This window comes from Marmota monax, unplaced genomic scaffold, assembly GCF_021218885.2.
Source record: "Marmota monax isolate L192 unplaced genomic scaffold, Marmota_monax_Labrador192_F-V1.1 WCK01_AAM20220418_F8-fsc00798, whole genome shotgun sequence".
Taxonomy (NCBI): Eukaryota; Metazoa; Chordata; class Mammalia; order Rodentia; family Sciuridae; genus Marmota; species Marmota monax.
This window is the reverse complement of record NW_026693983.1, coordinates 97,332-115,302: the sequence shown is the minus strand read 5'-3', so window position 1 is coordinate 115,302 and position 17,971 is coordinate 97,332. Positions and strand designations below refer to the sequence as shown.

At 40.2% G+C, this 17,971-nt stretch overlaps 2 protein-coding genes across 3 annotated transcripts in view; both read left to right on the top strand.

Annotated features, from left to right (window-relative positions):
• Window positions 1-17,971, top strand: part of LOC124106412 (zinc finger protein 420) — a 73,053-nt gene that overhangs the window by 24,268 nt on the left and 30,814 nt on the right. The window contains exon 2 of one of the 2 annotated variants that reach the window (XM_058585455.1): window positions 17,135-17,244. The exons of the other annotated variant lie outside the window; for it this stretch is intronic. Coding sequence (XP_058441438.1) covers window positions 17,135-17,244 — 110 coding nt within the window. The remainder of the gene's footprint in view (window positions 1-17,134; window positions 17,245-17,971) is intronic. 2 annotated transcript variants of the gene reach the window in all.
• Window positions 31-10,622, top strand: LOC124106415 (xaa-Arg dipeptidase-like). Its single transcript, XM_046464013.2, is given in 3 exon segments — window positions 31-489; window positions 1,675-1,742; window positions 8,048-10,622. Coding segments are annotated over 3 exon segments (1,656 nt in total). The 3' UTR covers window positions 9,177-10,622.

The following is a 17,971-nucleotide window of genomic DNA, read 5'->3' as shown; positions in this document are numbered from 1 at the left end:
GAAGCCGAACAAGCGACTTGAACTGTAGGGATGGTCAGGAATCTAGTGGAGTTGAGGTCAGCCCGGGCCCTTCCCCTGCAGTACTACCCGTTCGCTACAGGAAGACCCAGGCACAGTGGGCAGTACGTCGGGCGGCCAGCGAGGTTCCATGTGGAACACCCAACAACCCTAACTGTGTCACGGGGATGGGGGACTGTACCACCACCACCGAGTCACACCACACCCCCATCTCCCACTGACCCCCTCACGTATGCCACTGGACCCGGGGTTTGCACCCAGACTCTATGGCATGGGGAGGGCACCATAGCGGGGACAGCAAAGCCAGAGACGGCAGGAATGGATTGCCCCACACTAGGAGACAAGCTGGAACTGCCTGGCGGCTGTGGCTCGAGACTAGAACCGGCCGCGAGCCACTCACAGTGGGCGAGGGGCAACTGGTCCGCTACCTCGGCGTGTGATGGAGCGCCACCGCCGCTGCACACACATGAGGTACCGGGCCCTTGCGTCAGAGGCCTGGCCAGGCCCAGCTGGTCCCTCTCTCCACTGGGAAGGTGCAGGCGTAGGCTACAGTAGGTGAAAGAGCATGTGCAGGGGGCCAGCGAACTCCTTCCGGGAAGTCTTGCCTATGCACAACACCATCTCAAAATTAAAAATAACAATGACTGGGGATGTCGCTCAGTGGAATAATACCAAGTTTATTTATTTATTTTTTGGGGCGGGGATACCAGGGATTGAACCCAGGGGTACTTAACCACTGAACCACATACATCCCCAGGCTTTTCAATATTTTATTTAGAGACAGGGTCTTGTTAAGTTTCATAGGGCCTCATTAAGTCTCTGAGGCTGGCTTTGAACTCGTGATCCTCCTCCCTCAGCCTCCCAAGCCGCTGGGATAACAGGCTGAGCCACCAGGCCCAGTCCAAGTTTAATCTTCATTACAAACGAAAAGAAAATTAAGAAAACCAACTGCTTCTTAAAACCAGAATGACTTACCATACAGTCTCCAGGGATGAGCTAGAGAAATGAACTGAGGCACTGTTGCTTCAGACTGAAGGTAAGCTCACACTTTCAATTGTTACTCAAAATTTTATACTAGCAGAAGGAATCTAACTGTTCCCAGGCTCCAAGCTGACTGCCAGATCACCAAAGCCTTAAATGTTAGCACAGGAAAAGGAAACACCTTTTGAAACTATGCCCCAAAGGAATGAAAACCCTAGACTCTAGGCGCCCGGCCCTCCCCCCAACCCCACCCCTGCCCCACAACAAATACACAAAAATAAAACCAGTTCCCTTTACTCAAGGTCAGCCTGGCAGGATTTCAGTCAGAAATGCATCTTCTTGCTAATCCGGCAAAATCTCCAATAAAGCCTTCCCTGTGTTTGAATTTCTTTTGGTCTCTCTCTCTCTCTTTTTTAATATATATGGACACAATATCTTTATTTTGTTTATTTATTTTTATTTGGTGCTGAGAATCGAACCCATAGCCTCACATGTGCGAGGCAAGTGTTTTGCCACTGAGCCCCAGCCCCAGCCCTGGATCTCGTATTTTTCCTACCATTTCTGTACCCAAAGACCTGGCACAGTTAAGGAAGGAGAATCCCATCCCTCACTCAAGGCAAAAGAGGACTTCTCATAGATAAAGATTCTCAATCCACCATAGATTCTCTCCTCTAGGAGAAAGGCAAGTATGCCGACTTCCAGAGAGCCAATCATGCTCATGCCAGAACAGAACAGAACGGAAGGTGGAAGCACATATGCCACAATTGAAAAACTGATAAGTACACAGGACTGTGGTTAGAAATTCATCCTGAACCTGAACCCAGCTTCTCCAAGTACATTTGGGATGGACATTCTGGCATTTTCAAAATGGAGTTCCCAAGCTGAAAGACATGGAATTTGTCTTTATCTGAAAAATTTTCCCCAGACCCACAGATACACAGTTCATTCATTCAGGATCTTGTAGGACAGGACAGAAGCAAATTTGTCTTTGGGGAGCTCATGTTTTGCTTAGTGAGACAAACTATAGACCCAGTAATATAATATTGTGGTCAGGACTTGGGAGTAAATAAATGGCAGAGTGATAGACATGGAGATTGGAGGGAATAGATAACAATATTTGTATTGAAGACTATGTCAACCTTTCCTAAGGTAACATTTAATAGAAGTTTATGAGAAAGAACTAAATAGAGAAAAAAAATAAGCTAGATAGGAAAACACTTCCTTGGGGCAGATAGCATTGATGGCCCCAATTCTTAACTACAATATAACCACACCAATACACAGAAATGGCAGCACCCTCCTAACTTGGGCAGGACAAGCCTCCCTTTTTCTGCTTCTAATGCTAGGTTTGGCCAACGGAATATAGCCAATGCAAATTAATTAAAATCATTTTCTGTTCAAAAAAATTAAATAAGAGCCAGGTGTGGTGGCGCAGGCCTGTAATCCCAGCGGCTCGGGAGGCTGAGGCAGGAAGATAGTTTAAAGCCAGCCTCAGCCCCTGAGTTCAATCCCTGGTACACAAACCAACCAAACAAACATTAGTATTTAAAGTCAATGAGAATAGCAAGACTGTGGAACCAACCTAGATGCTCTTCAATAGACGAAAGGATAAAAAAAAATGTGGCATTTATACACAATGGAGTATTACTCTGCATTAAAAAATGACAAAATCATAGAATTTGCAGGGAAATGGATGGCATTAGAGCAGATTATGCTAAGTGAAGCTAGCCAATCCCTAAAAAACAAATGCCAAATGTGTTCTTTGATATAAGGAGAGTAACTAAGAACAGAGTAGGGACGAAGAGCATGAGAAGAAGATTAACATTAAACTGGCATGAGAGGTGGGAGGGAAAGGGAGAGAGACGGGAAATTGCATGGAAATGGAAGGAGACCCTCAGGGTTATACAAAATTACATACAAGAGGAAGTGAGGGGAAAGGGGAAAATAATACAAGGGGGAGAAATGAATGACAGTAGAGGGGGTAGAGAGAGAAGAGGGGAGGGGAGGGGAGGGGGGATAGTAGAGGATAGGAAAGGCAGAATACAACAGACACTTGTATGGCAATATGTAAATCAATGGATGTGTAACTGATGTGATTCTGCAATCTGTATACGGGGTAAAAATTGGAGTTCTTAACCCACTTGAATCAAAGTGTGAAATATGATATATCAAAAACTATGTAATGTTTTGAACAACCAACAATAAAAAATTAAAAAGAAAAAAGAAAGCACAAGACCTGAAAAAAAAAATAAAGTCAATAAGAACAGAAGACTTAATTGTGCTTATACGGTATGTCGTGCCCTGTTAATTGCCTGTGATGTGCAATAAGAACCTCCCCCAGGATGGTAAAGAAGACTCTTGGGCTGCACTGAGGCCAACCCCAGCCTGAACAGCTTGTCCTGGGAAGCCCAACAACACTGCAGGAGTGGTGTTCTGAGGCATCTGTCAGAAGGACTACTGTGTCATGGGAAGACTTGCAGTCATACACATCAGTCCTACCGGAGAACAAAGGGAAGGTCAATGTGAATATGACACCAGAGAGGAGAGGCACAGTGGGTGCCGTTGGAACCTGAGGAAGACCGTGGCTTATGACATATTTTCTACTTTGCATAAGCATGCCAAATCCTGGCAATTTACACTGGAGAAAAGGAGGCTTAGGATGAAGGCTTTCATGGTTCAAGGGTAGCCAGGCCAGGTATGGGCAAGCTCACTCTGCTGATTGTTCCTTTCACTACTGCCACTGCACCCAGAGAGCCTACTGGGGAAATATATTAGAATCACCATCTCTCTGGCCCTGGGGTTGAATTTAAAGCTTGTATACATGGCAGGTAGGACCAGGCCCTTCTGCCAGAGTCTACTGCATGTGGGTAAGAATATGCCTTTTTCTATTGACCTTGGCCATTGGCCCACTCCTGTGGGGTCCCTGAAAATGCCAGTGGACACTGTCCACCAGATTTTAGTGCAGAATAAGTACTAGGTGATCACTGGCCACGTGGCTTTGTCCTTCCACCTTTCTCTTGCTCACATGCCACACTCTTCATTAGCCCGAGGCTTCGATCTGTTCTCATCCATGTTGGCATTTTGGGTTCTCAATAAGTAATAGTGGTCTTAGCTGTCACGTTCATGGAAGCAAGTCCTGCTGTCACACTTCCACATGCACTGAGCATCCCCATACTGTATGCTGCCTCCTCACATCACCTCCACAATGCAGGTTTCATCAGCACCTATTTCCTCTCACTGATAAAAAATGCAGCAAGTGTTGGGGCTCAGAGTAGAGCTTAGGAACCCCTGGACTCAGCCCAAGCACTATAGCCAATTTCATCCTAAATACAAGGTTCCCAAAGATGAAAGTGATTAGCAGTGACAAGCTGGAACACAGTCACCCCCAGGACTTATAGTCTTGAGACCAGAACTGAGAGACCCATGAGAGAAATAATATAGGATGCCATGACAGCACTGGAGAGGGAAAGCCATCTTAGAAAAAAGTAGGCTGAATGAGCTGCCTCTTTACCAGTGATGGCAGGTTGGATGGATGGCCAGAAAGGTAGCAAAAGAAAAAAGATTTTAGGAAGAAAGGCAGGGTGGTCTGTCATTGGATGTTTACCCAGAACATCAAAAATTTTCTGCCCTATGTAGTGTCTATGACTGTGCACCGAACCCAAGGATGAGCTCTTCATTCCACCTGAAATCACCAAAGCTCAATGCCCAAGGAGGTATGCAGGTGATGTCTACTGAACGCATGAGTTAGTGTTCAGCAACTCATCTTCACCATGGAAGACTTTTGTGGCATTCGTAATCTGATTCTGCAAAATGCTTAATTGAAATCCACATTATTTAAGTCTCATGTCTTAATATTTCAGTGTAATGAAAGGCTGGTCTGCCTCTCTCCCTCACACACACACAAATATACTTACAACCTACCATTGAAAGCCTAATGTATCTTCAGGCTTCCATGAAGTACATTTGACAAAGTCCCATTTCCAGTGTTAACCATCAAGCTCCAGCTGCCAATCAAACTACAGGTCAGACAGGTAGAAGTCCTTGGGTTCTCAGAACCCAAGTCCGCAAGATCAGAGAACAATACAGACTCCCCACAAATTTCCTAAAAGACATGAGGTCAAGGCACAGTTGCAGGTGGAAAAGTGTTTCTCAGTGGAACTATTAGTTCATGTTCTGCCATCAGAGAACAGGGATACTTCCAGAAAGAATCACATGACAAGATTACATATATGTGTATATATGTATGCATATACACCTCAAAACCACATGTAAGCTGTAAATTACAGACACACACAATGTTTGTATTTGAATTATTTATTTAAAAATAAATGAGGGCTGGGGCTGTGGGTCAGTGGTAGAGTGGTCACCTGGCATGTGTGAGGCACTGGGTTTGATCCCTGGCACCAAATAAAATTAAAACAAATAAAAATAAAATAAAGGTATTACATCCTACAACTACATACTATATATGTATGTACTATATGTATATATATATATATATATATATATATATATATATGTGTGTGTGTGTGTGTGTGTGTGTGTGTGTGTATACACACACAAATATTTGTACATATTTTATATGTGTGTGTATTTATATATATCAAATAAAAATCATAAATGAAAAAGGGGATGGGGATGGGGATATAGCTCAGTTGGTAGAGTGCTTGCCTAGCATTCACAAGGCCCTGGCTGGGTTCAATCCCCAGCACCATCCCCCAAATAAATAAATAATAACAATAAAAATGAGCACACTTATAATCCCAGGAGCTCGACCTGGGAGGCTGAGGCAGGAAGATTTCAAGTTTAAAGCCAGCCTCAGCAACTTAGTACAGCCCTGAAAAACTTAGGAAGACCCTGTCTCAAAAGCCAAAAATATGCTGTGGATATGGCTCAGTGGTAAAGCACCCCAGGCTCAATCCCTGGTACCAAAATAAATAAATAAGAAGGAAAAAAGAGGAATAAACAAAGACACTGCTCAAAAACTACAATGTGTGGCATTTATCTGTATTTGATTCAAGCAAACTCTTAAACAGAAAGGTAAAAGAGTAAGTAAAGAGCAAATAATGAAACAGCTTTATCTTTTAGTGCTACATGTTGAAACTGTCAAACATGCAATCCAGAGGTAGTGATAACTACTGAAGTGTGTGCAGGGGCAGGTACGTGGAAACATATCTCACCATGCTTTCATGTATGTTTGAAAGTTTTGGTGATAAAAAAATAAAACAATAAACCTAGAGGCAGTTCAGGAGGCAGCAGTTTCTACACAAGGATTGGTCCAGAACATTATGGGAGGGATGACTATTCCAGGATCCCAAGTAAAGCAGGATTGAGCATGGTCCAAGTAATGGATTTGTAGTCAGAAGGCCTGGGCCCTATCCTGATCTTATTCTTCTTAGCTGAGTGATGCCATACTGGTGACACATCCCATTGAAGCACAGTTCCTCATCTGTGCATGGGGACATTCCACCTAGTCCACGTATTTGAAATGTGCTGTGTACCACAAACACTGGTGTTATAGGTGCTGTCAGTAACATAAACTCCTGTGTAAGCCTACTGTGACTGAGAAGCTATGATTCAAGCATTGACAAGGAGTCTAGTTGGCTTGATTAGAAGAAATACCATTCAGCCACTCCTTAGAAACAGTGAACCTGGGAAAACAGCCCCTTTTCTAGGGAACATGGGAAAACTCCAAGGACACTGCAGATGATGTTTGTGGGGGAAGGTACAACTGTCTGGCTCTTGAAGGCAAAGATCAGCCAGACACCATTTGAGGCAATTAATTGACCTCTGCTCCGCACTGCTGACCAAGGTGAGCCCCCATGAGATTTACACAGATTAATTTCAGCTGAGAAGCAAGCATAAGACACGCTTGTGAGACTTCCCCTTCTGAAGAAAATATTTATTTCACCCAAGGAAAAGGCACCATGAGCCCACAGCTCACCACCTTAGGCAGAGCACTGTGAACAGGCCAACAGAACCAACAGAGCTTTGAAGTCAGACTCTGGTATCTCCATCTAGGGTTCTCCACTGGGCAAGGAATGCCCCACTTGAGGATCTCATCATCAATTTCATCACCTCCACCACCTGCAGAGTGGTCTGGAGGATGGGACATGAAGATATGAGGGTGCTGGATCCATCCATAATATATAGAAGGTGCTCAAGAACAAAGCACTCCTTGTCACTAAGTGATTAGGTGTCAAGTACCTATTCCATGTATCATGGCAGGAGGTATATGATGATGTCACTCAGTCCTATTACTAGGGATGCTACTCTCAATTTCTTGTTTATGAGGCAAAGTAGACTTCTAGGCAGATACCATCATATCAGGAATAAAGAAGGTCCTTTAGGGAGAAAGGTGTCAATTCATAAGAGCACATAGTAATCTTCAACATTACCCTCCTAAAGAGTGCCAAATATATGAAGGAAAAAGCTAGTATAAACAAACAGGAAAAATACACAATTATTGTTAGAGATCTCAACATTCCTCTCAATTTTCAGAACATTCCACCCAAACAGCAGGACAATTTTCCAATTTTCATTGGTTTCCAGGGTACCAGGAAGAATAATTGCTTTGAACTCTCAATCCTCCTGCCTCAGCCTCCCAAGCCATTGGGATTACAGGTGTGTGCCATCAGGCCCAGCTTGCAAAGAATACTTTTAAGACACAACCTTAGTCTGAGCCACAAAACAAGTACCAAAAAAACCAAAAGGATTTTAATTTACAAACTATGTTCTCTTATCACAATATAATACATTAGAAAGTAAAAATCAGGATATCACTGGAGAGCCAATGAACTTTAAGAATACAGAAATAAGGAAAGATTATGAACAGCTTTAGGCCTACAAATTCAACAACTTTGATAAAAGAGAAATGTGTCTACATTTCTTTAAAAAACGAGAATTATTAAAGCTTTCATGAGAAAGAGAGAACCCAAAGTTGTCCAGCACAACTGTCTATATAGAAACATTCTATCAAAAAGCTCCTGCAAGGAGCAAGTGCGGCGGGACGCTCCGTGCGGTTGAGCGAGCGGGCGGAGTCCTGAAGGGTTGCGGGACCTGGGCTGACGGGCTTCTTCTAGCAGGAGCTGCCGGCCGCCTCCTAGGTGGTGCAGCCGCACTATCAGCTGCCGACCGCCTTTCGCGCAGAATGGGAGACACCGAGCGCCACGCGGTGCGCGCTGCACTTGGGCTTCCTCTGCGAGTATGACGCGCTGCCCGGCATCGGCCACCCCTGCGGTCACAACCTCATAGCCGAGGTTGGGGCGGCGGCCGCTCTGGGATTGAGGGGGGCCCTAGAGAGCCTCCCTGGGCCTCCTCCCTGGGTGAAGATAAGTGTCCTGGGAACCCCTGCAGAAGAAGATGGTGGAGGCAAAATTGATCTAATTGAAGCAGGAGCTTTTAAAAACCTCGATGTTGTTTTCATGGCCCATCCATCCCAAGAAAATGCTGCTTATCTACCCGATGTGGCCGAACATGATGTGACTGTGAAATACTATGGAAAAGCATCTCATGCTGCTGCTTACCCCTGGGAAGGAGTCAATGCCTTAGATGCTGCTGTTCTTGCCTACAACAATTTGTCTGTGTTAAGACAGCAAATGAAACCAACCTGGAGAGTTCATGGTATAATAAAAAATGGTGGTGTAAAACCAAATATCATTCCCTCTTACTCTGAATTAATTTATTACTTCCGTGCACCCTCATTGAAAGAACTTCAAGTTTTGACCAAAAAGGCAGAAGATTGCTTCAGATCTGCAGCTTTGGCTACAGGGTGCACAGTAGAAATTAAAGGTGGAGCACATGATTATTACAATGTTCTACCCAACAAGAGCCTATGGAAAGCTTACATGGAGAATGGAGAAAAGCTGGGAATAGAGTTCATTTCAGAAGATACAATGCTGAATGACACTTCAGGATCTACCGATTTTGGAAATGTTTCTTTTGTGGTCCCTGGAATTCATCCATATTTTTACATTGGATCCAACGCCTTGAATCATACTGAAGAGTACACTAAAGCTGCAGGATCACAAGAAGCTCAGTTCTACACTTTGCGAACAGCCAAGGCTCTAGCAATGACTGCATTGGATGTTATTTTTAAACCAGAATTGCTGGAAAGAATTAGAGAGGACTTTAAATTGAAACTTCAGGAAGAACAATTTTTAAATACAGTAGAATAAAAAGGAGACTTGAGTGGTTTATGAATCATTAAGAAGTGATGATTTTTTTTCTTTAATCTTTTTTAATGAAGAGAACATGCTTGTTTTTAATCTTAAAGGAATCAAATTCTCCTTACCTGATATGTAAGAACAGGGTATGGTGAAAACATATTCACTCATATCTAAAATGAAATTTTTGGGTGAATCTATACTTGATGGAATTGTGATATTTCAGGAGTTGATAGGTGATACTGCTGCTTAAGATGGATGGTACATGATGTGTCAAAATAATATTGACAAAATCTGTATAATAATTTACAGATTTATATATTATATATTTTAAAAGGTCCAAGAGGTTTTAAACCTTATATACAGAATTGACACCCACGAAATGGTTTTGTGGTACAGAGTAGTAAACTTATTTAATGTAGTTTTAAAGTTCATGGTCTAAATTTAGGTAAAGTTTGTTTCAAATATTTCTGTTTTTGCTTCAAAAAATCTCTTCATTTATAATAAAAGTAGCTTTTAATTAGAAATGCTTACGGGTAACAACTAGAAACTCAGATACAAAGAATAACTTTAGTTTTACCATTTGAAGAAAAATGAGAAGAATGTTCTAGTTTTTACACATGATCAACTCTGGGAAGTGGCATTAAAGTAATTGGTAATTCAATGTTACAGCAAGAGGGTAAATGTTGGATGGTCAGGATCAGACTCTTCCTTTAAGGCATTTGCATGGTAGCCCTGAGTGTTCTAGGAGAACTCTGGGAGGAGCATTGGCTGGCACCTACTCTGCTCTCTGGAATGTTCAGAATCCTGCACTGCCCCTCCAGCCAGCAGCCTGCTCAGGCTCCCACTCAGAAGCCAGCTTGCCCCACCTGGCTGCACTGAATTTTGAGCCTCCTTAAGCCTCCTGCTAGTCCAATATTTTAAAAAAATTATTACAGGTTTTCCATGATTCTTATTTTAGTGTGAATTTGTTGAACATGCTAAAAAGAATGTGTGAAAAAAATATTTGGTAAAACAGATATTTTAAGCTGTGAATGCACTAAAGCTCCAATGTACTTTATTTTAAAGGAAGTCCTCAGCTTTGAACAAGCATTCCAGAAATGGAAGGGGAAGGAGAGAAAGTGTCCATTTGGCTTTTATGGTATAATAAGCAAGTCACTTGGGCCCTCTGAGCTATCAACTCACTTTTTGAAAAGTTAGATCTTCTACTTACAGTCTTTTGAACCCCTAATTCCTGCTGTAATTATTTAAAATTGCAAGAGAGTTGGTTGTGTTTGGGAGAGTTAGTAGTTGAGAACTGCCTTTCTTCTGTATAAGAGTCTGGGTTATGTGCCTGATTTTGGCATGTAGCTGCCTTCTTTTTTTTAAAACCTGCCAAGAATGGGTTTATGTTTTTTAAAGGGTTGCTAAACAAAACAAAACAGAGACTAAATAATATGACCTGCAAAACCTAAAAAAAAAAAAAAAAAAAAAAGCTCCTGCAAGATACAAATTGCTGTTAAAATAATTATAGCTATTAAAATAATTTGAATTGGCTGAAACATTCCCATTAAACCTAGGCTCAAGACAGTTCACTGGTGAACTCTAAAAAATTATTGTTTTAATTGGACTGAGAATTAAACCCAGAGCATGACACATGGTAGGGGGCAAGGGCTTCACCACTAGCTGTTCTTTTCTTTTTTTAAAAATTTTCCCTCCAGTACCAGGGATTGAACCCAGGGGCACATAACCACTGTTCCACATCCCCAGCCCTTTTTTCTTTATATGTATATTTTTAAGACCCAGAGTGTCGCTAAGTTGTGGAGCCTGGCTTTGAACTCCCATTCCTCATGCCTCAGCCTCCCAAGCTGCTGGGATTACAGCCCTAGCTGTTTTCATTTTTAGAAAAGTTCTCACTGGATTGCTGAGTTTGGCCTTGAATTTGCAATCCTCCGGTCGTCCTCAGCCTCCTGAGTACCTGAGATTACAGACATGCACCCATGTGCCAATTTTTACCAAACATTTAAAAAAGAAATAATGATAAGTTTACACAAAATGTTGCAAAAACTTGAAGATGCAGCAATATTTCTGTCCTCATCCTATGAGACCACTGGTATTTGAGTTTTTTAAAGGGAAAAAAGGCATCACAAAATTAAACTATAGACCAATATACCTCAAGAAGACATGCAAAACCTCTAAAATTTTTGATAAATTGATCATGGCCATATAAAATATGGACAATACATCATGACCAAGTGAGCATTATCCTAAAAACGTAAGGATGTATCAGCCTTTGAAATTCAATATTTCTTGTTTAGTTTGTTGATACATAAGATATGGATAATCATCTTAATAGATGCCAAACAAAGCACTGGATATAATTCGATACCACTCACGATGAAAACTCATCACACTTTAAATAAAAGGAAAATTCCAGAAGTTTTAGAAACTGCAATAAAGCAAAGTAAATAAAACCAGACTCTGAAGGAAAATATAAAGCTGTGTCCAGCACAACTGTCTATATAGAAACATTCTATCAAAAAGCTCCTACAAGATACAAATTGCTGTAATCTGATCATGGGATACAAGATCTACAGGAAGATCAACTGTATTCATTCAAGAAAACAGAAGGAGGGAAAGTAAAGACATGGAAAACATTCATTAGCCATTTTGAACATAGAAATGAAAACCTCAGTGAGAAATCAATCCACATCCACCAGAGTGACTGAAATAAATACACTAAAAAAAAAAAAAAAAAAAAAACAAATTTTGGCAAAAAGGCAGAGAAACTGGGTCACTTTACATATTGTTGTTGGAAATGTAAAGTTATAGAGCAACTTTAAAAATAGATTTGTCACTTTCTTAAACAATTACACATAGTCCCAAAAGTGGCTCTCCTTGGCATTTATGCTGGAAAAATAGAAACAGTTCCAAAATATCCCTAATCACATATGTCACAGCTTGATTCAAAAGCACCCACAAAACTAAAGACACCCCCAATGTACTTTCAGGGGTGGCCAATGAAGGGCTCCATGTCCACGCCATGGAACACCACGGAGTAATAACATGGACAAACGTACTGACAGATACAGCAACTTGCATGGAGATTGATGCTGGATGAACAGAGCTGATCCACAAAATTTTCACAATGTGTAGTTCATGAACACAATGTTGTTCAAATGAGAATATTATGGGTGGCCCCCATCTTCCTGAGTACCTGGAATTCCAGGCATGCAACACTGTGTACAGCTTTTAGAAACAATTTAAGGAGGAAATAATACTAGTTTACACAATTAAGTTTTAGTGGAGTTTAATTTATCAGTTTCTTCTTTGGGCTTGCTTAATTTTCTCAAAAAAAAGAAAAAATCTTAAGGACCAGAGGGGATATTAAGCTCCGAGAATTAAAGCATATTATTCCCATGCCTCATCTCCAGAGAATGGCTTTTTCTGGAGCTACTCTTCATCAATTAGAATCTGGAATGTGTAAATGTATATTCTTCTGCGAGTAGGTTTTCTTTTTGAAATGTGTTTCAAACAGACTCCTTATCTAAGTGAGCTAATAAGTTATTTTATTTAATTTAAAAGTAGTGCTTCTGTCCAACTCCCATTTTTATGTGTTTAATAATTGTTTTCCTTTTGTAAAATCTTTGGTTTTCTTTGATGAAAATAGACTGAGAGAACAATTGTTAGAAGCCTTGATTGTACAGCCACCAGCCTCTACTACCTCCTTCCTTTGTATGGTAGCCAGTTCTTTCTTGTGCAGTTCTGTCCAGAGTCCAGATTTTTCTTGTTTGAATATTATCTCTGTAATATGACATAGAGACAATGGTGATTCCATGTCCGAAAGGAAAATAAAGGAGTAGCCCACTAAAGGAACGGTAAGAAAACTCCCAGTTCTTGAAAGCCAAGGTAAAGCTCTGATAAAATGCAAAGGTCCCTTGAAAAGAAGAAACAGGTTTAGAAGAGCTTCAGCTAAGGATGTATTATTCTGACATCATTCAGGCAGGGTTTGAATTGCGTCTACTGTTATTCTATGTCTGTGTGGGGCCTGGAACTCTGTCTAGTAATGAATTCTTGGTGTGAACTGTTCAACTGGGTCAGCAGTCATAAATGAGGGGTCGTCCTTCTACAGCCTCACAGCACTTTGTCTATCATGCCTCTGGAACTCTGGAGTCTTCTCTGCTTGTGAGGTCCATGTAACTCTGTAGAGGCCTCTTCTGAAGTGCAGGTCATGCAGAACTCTAGAAAGCATGCTGAAATACCTAGAATGCCAGATAGTTAAGAATATGTTTAGCTGGGAATACTGAAATGATGAGGGTAGCTCATTGAAGAAAGGGTGAATCAGCTGTGGAGAGACTGTGTCCTGCCTAAAATTATTTTTACATTCATCTGATCAAGGACCACTGCTTTGACCTCATGACCCTATGACCCTTCTGGGACATGCTGTGGCAGATGAGCCAGCAGCTAAAACTTCTGGACAGTGTCTGCCAGGAGCTATTACTGGATATTTCTATGTCTCCACAGTTTGTGTTGAGTACACAAAAAGTCAAAGAGTAGCTTTGTTGACTGAGGACATTAGTTCTTCCTTTCTCCTCAGGGTTCATTCATTTTCTCTGATTCTTTCACAATATGAGAAGCAGGATTTTAAATTGAAGATCCCCATTCCCCCATTCTGACTGCTCACTGAGCTGACATTGAAGCCTTCAATTTTGAACTCTTTCCACAAGTCCTCAAATATCTTTTTTCCTTTCCCTGCACTATTTGAAACTGGCATAGTGATTTAATTGTTATTTCCCCACGAATAATGGATGATCCTTTCAAAAATAATTGTTTTAAAGAGGATAATGTTTCTCATGGTAAGAAAGGAGAGAACATTCACTGGATTCTGCCTTTCCCACTTTTGACTTTCTTGGGCGTGGTCACTTTATCAGAATATCTTTGACAACTGTTATGCATTTATCTAGGATGTCTCCCAAATCACACATGTTGTAATCATGGTCCCCAGTTGCAGGAAGGTTAAAAGATAGACTTTACATTGTTTCATGAGTGCTCTATATCTTCAGTATATTAGTCTAACTGGACTTGTGGAAAGACAGAACTGGTTGGAGGAAGTAGGTCACAAGTGTAGCCCTGAATCTGATTACCTTCTCTCAGTAATTTGGTCTTTCTTTACTGCCTGGTTCCCTAAAGCTGAACACCTTTTCTCCATGTCCTTCTTCTATGATGTTTATGCCATGGTAGGAATGAGCCTACCAAAAACTGCATTCTCTAAAACTATGACGTAAAATAAATGTTTTCACCTCTAAGTTATTAGTTTTAGTTGTTTATTTTTTTTTTCAATTTTTAAAAAAGGGTTATATTTTTATTTATTTTTTTTAATTTATTTTTTATTGGTTGTTCAAAACATTATAAAGCTCTTGACATATCATATTTCATACATTAGATTCAAGTTGGTTATGAACTCCCAATTTTACCCCAAATACAGATTGCAGAATCACATCGGTTACACATCCACATTTTTACATAATGCCCTATTAGTAACTGTTGTATTCTGCTACCTTTCCTATCCTCTACTATCCCCCCTCCCTCCCCTCCCATCTTCTCTCTCTACCCCATCCACTGTAATTCATTTCTCTCCTTGTTTATTTTCCCATTCCCCCCACAACCTCTTATATGTAATTTTGTATAACAGTGAGGGTCTCCCTCCATTACCATGCAATTTCCCTTTTCTCTCCCTTTCCCTCCCACCTCATGTATCTGTTTAATGTTAATCTTTTCTTCCTGCTCTTCCTCCCTGCTCTGTTCTTAGTTGCTCTCATTATATCAAAGAAGACATTTGTTATTTGTTATTTAGGGATTGGCTAGCTTCACTAAGCATAATCTGCTCTAGTGCCATCCATTTCCTTGCAAATTCTATGATTTTGTCATTTTTTAGTGCTGCGTAATACTCCATGGTGTATAAATGCCACATTTTTTTTTTATCCATTCATCTATTGAAGGGCATCTGGGTTGGTTCCACAGTCTAGCAATTGTGAATTGTGCTGCTATGAACATCGATGTAGCAGTATCCCTGTAGTACGCTCTTTTAAGGTCTTCAGGAAATAGTCCAAGAAGGGCAATAGCTGGGTCAAATGGTGGTTCCATTCCCAGCTTTCCCAGGAATCTCCATACTGCTTTCCAGATTGGCCGCACCAGTTTGCAGTCCCACCAGCAATGTACAAGAGTACCCTTTTCCCCACATCCTCTCCAGCACTTGTTGTTGTTTGACTTCATAATGGCTGCCAATCTTACTGGAGTGAGATGGTATCTTAGGGTGGTTTTGATTTGCATTTCTCTGACAGCTAGAGATGGTGAGCATTTTTTCATGTACTTGTTGATTGATTGTATGTCCTCCTCTGAGAAGTGTCTGTTCAGGTCTTTGGCCCATTTGTTGATTGGGTTATTTGTTTTCTTATTGTTTAATTTTTTGAGTTCTTTGTATAGTTGTTTAGGTCATAGGAACTGAAAAGCTTACTGAAAGAGAAACTTTACTAAGTCGAATGCCCTGATCCACTGTCCTATTTTTGTACCTGGTCATGGATTTGAGAACTGCTTGCTGAATAGCCTTGGTCCCCACAGGGACCATTCATTTGGATTGTCAATAGACTATCAGCCTCCTTATAAAATCTTCCTAGAAGACATCCTGAGGGTTGCAGTGGAGTCACAGGAAAAATTAGTTGTCCTGTGGCTTAGAAGCATCTCCCATTATTCAATTAATCTACTTATGTAACTGCTCCGTATGTATTCTTTCCTTAGCCTCAATTCACTGCAGATAGAATGTATTCTCCTATCTTAATTTTCTCTGAGTTGTGAATGCAAGAAGATTATCCCAAAGTTCCAACAAAACCCACACACAGTTGTGCATATAAAAGTTCCACAATGTATTTCAGTGAGTAAAAAAAGGGATGGGAGAATGTCTTAGATGCCAGGATTTTCTTGACTATACCCTTGGATCCTGCATGTGTGTTATATTCAGTACTGTTTCCCTTGGCTTGTCACCTTAGGACAAAATGAAATACAAAGGAAGACAAAGACAAAGAGACAAAAACAAACAAGGGACCAAAACAACCAACAACAAAAAAAACTTGTTTCATGTTTAACTTTTCTCTAACTGTAAAGTATATTTTGTTTCTGTAGCTTCAAATGTAACAGATATAACCAAAACAACTGGATATAACTTGAGTTTTAGAAAATAACTTGCCCTTACATTATGTAAGAATATTATTTGGCCTTCTTCTACCCAAAAGTGTTTTTAGTGGTTTCTCATGTGTGCTCTATTTGGTAGCTTATTTTAGATAAAATTCCATGGTTTATCTGTAAGTAGAAAAAAATCTCTCTTCCATTTTGGCTGAAGAAAAACAAACTTGATTCTTTGAAATTGTGTTGTAATTAAATCGGTGAATTCCAGATATATTAAATAATCTGTTCCTTTTCTTTGAACCCTTGTAAGAGTCAGGCATGTATATTATTATCTGGACATTTTAAGCTAACATTAAATCATGTGAGATATGGCTTGGCAAATCCTAGAATTATTCACATATGATTTATATTAATGATTTGTTATTGTGGAGATAGCACCAAAATTATATATTTTCTGGGAAAATGGGTGCTTTTGTTTGTTTATGTTTTGAAATATAAAATCAGCCCTGACTAGTTATGGAGTCCCTGTTTTAAACAAACAAATAAATGAAAAATAAATAATATTTCAGTGGATATTTTTTGGTGGTAAATCTGTAAATTGACACTAGTTTCAACCCCTAATAAAAAACAAAACAAAACTCACTAAATGCGAATATTTTTCTGTATTTACTCATTTAAAGGGGTCTTTTCTCCTTTAAAACTATATGAATAAAATTTGGAATCAGGGAGGTCTGAGCTAAATGACTTCTAGTTAAATTAATCTTGAACCTACAAATAAAGTCTTTGAAGAACCACATGTTTTGTTTCTTTAGAGGCCTATTTTCAAGATGTGGGTTTGAATTGTGGACAGTCACTCCTGAGAAAGAAGCCTAGGGAAGGACAAGGGAAGAAGACATGCTTGGTCTCCAGTTGTGTGGCCCAGGTCAGGGGATGCATTAAATTTACCTCCTAAAGTACTTCATGTTTAGAACTTGCAGTCTTCCTTTTCTATCTTTCACATCTGTGTTTAGCATATTTACCTACTTTATTTCCTTTGCTTCTCACAATAGTCAAATTTAACTCTACATTATATATATATACCCATATATATCTCCTATATTGAGAGCCTCCCTTCCATTCTTACACTTTTGTAAATTCATGCCATGACTGCATGACCTGCAAGATTAAAAAAGTTTTTTTTGAAAAAGGAGCATAAAAAATCTTGGTAATCTAGACTTCTGTTGGGGATGTTTTGGGCTCACTGAACATTGCTGAAGAAATGAAACATGCTTTGTTTACTTTATGTTTAGATGTTCCATTGTCTTTAAGTACTTGAGAAATGCACATCCTTTGTCCCTAACAACTTAGCTAGCCCTGAAAGGATGCAGTAATTAGGGCAGATTCATTCTGTAGAATGCTAAAGAAAGCCTACTGACATATACTTTAGAGCATAAGAGACGTGTAAAGCTAAACAATTGCATAAAACTAATGTATTTTTATGAGTAGACTGACATTGGGCTTTACATTTTATTATATTTTGACTTGTCCACTGGTATCACGGCAGTGATATGTCCTTCTATGTCAATTGAGACTTCATACCAATCTGCTGTTGCACAGATTTAGCCTTATTTGCTTGGCCCAAATCCTCTCAGATTTTCTCTTTAAAGATA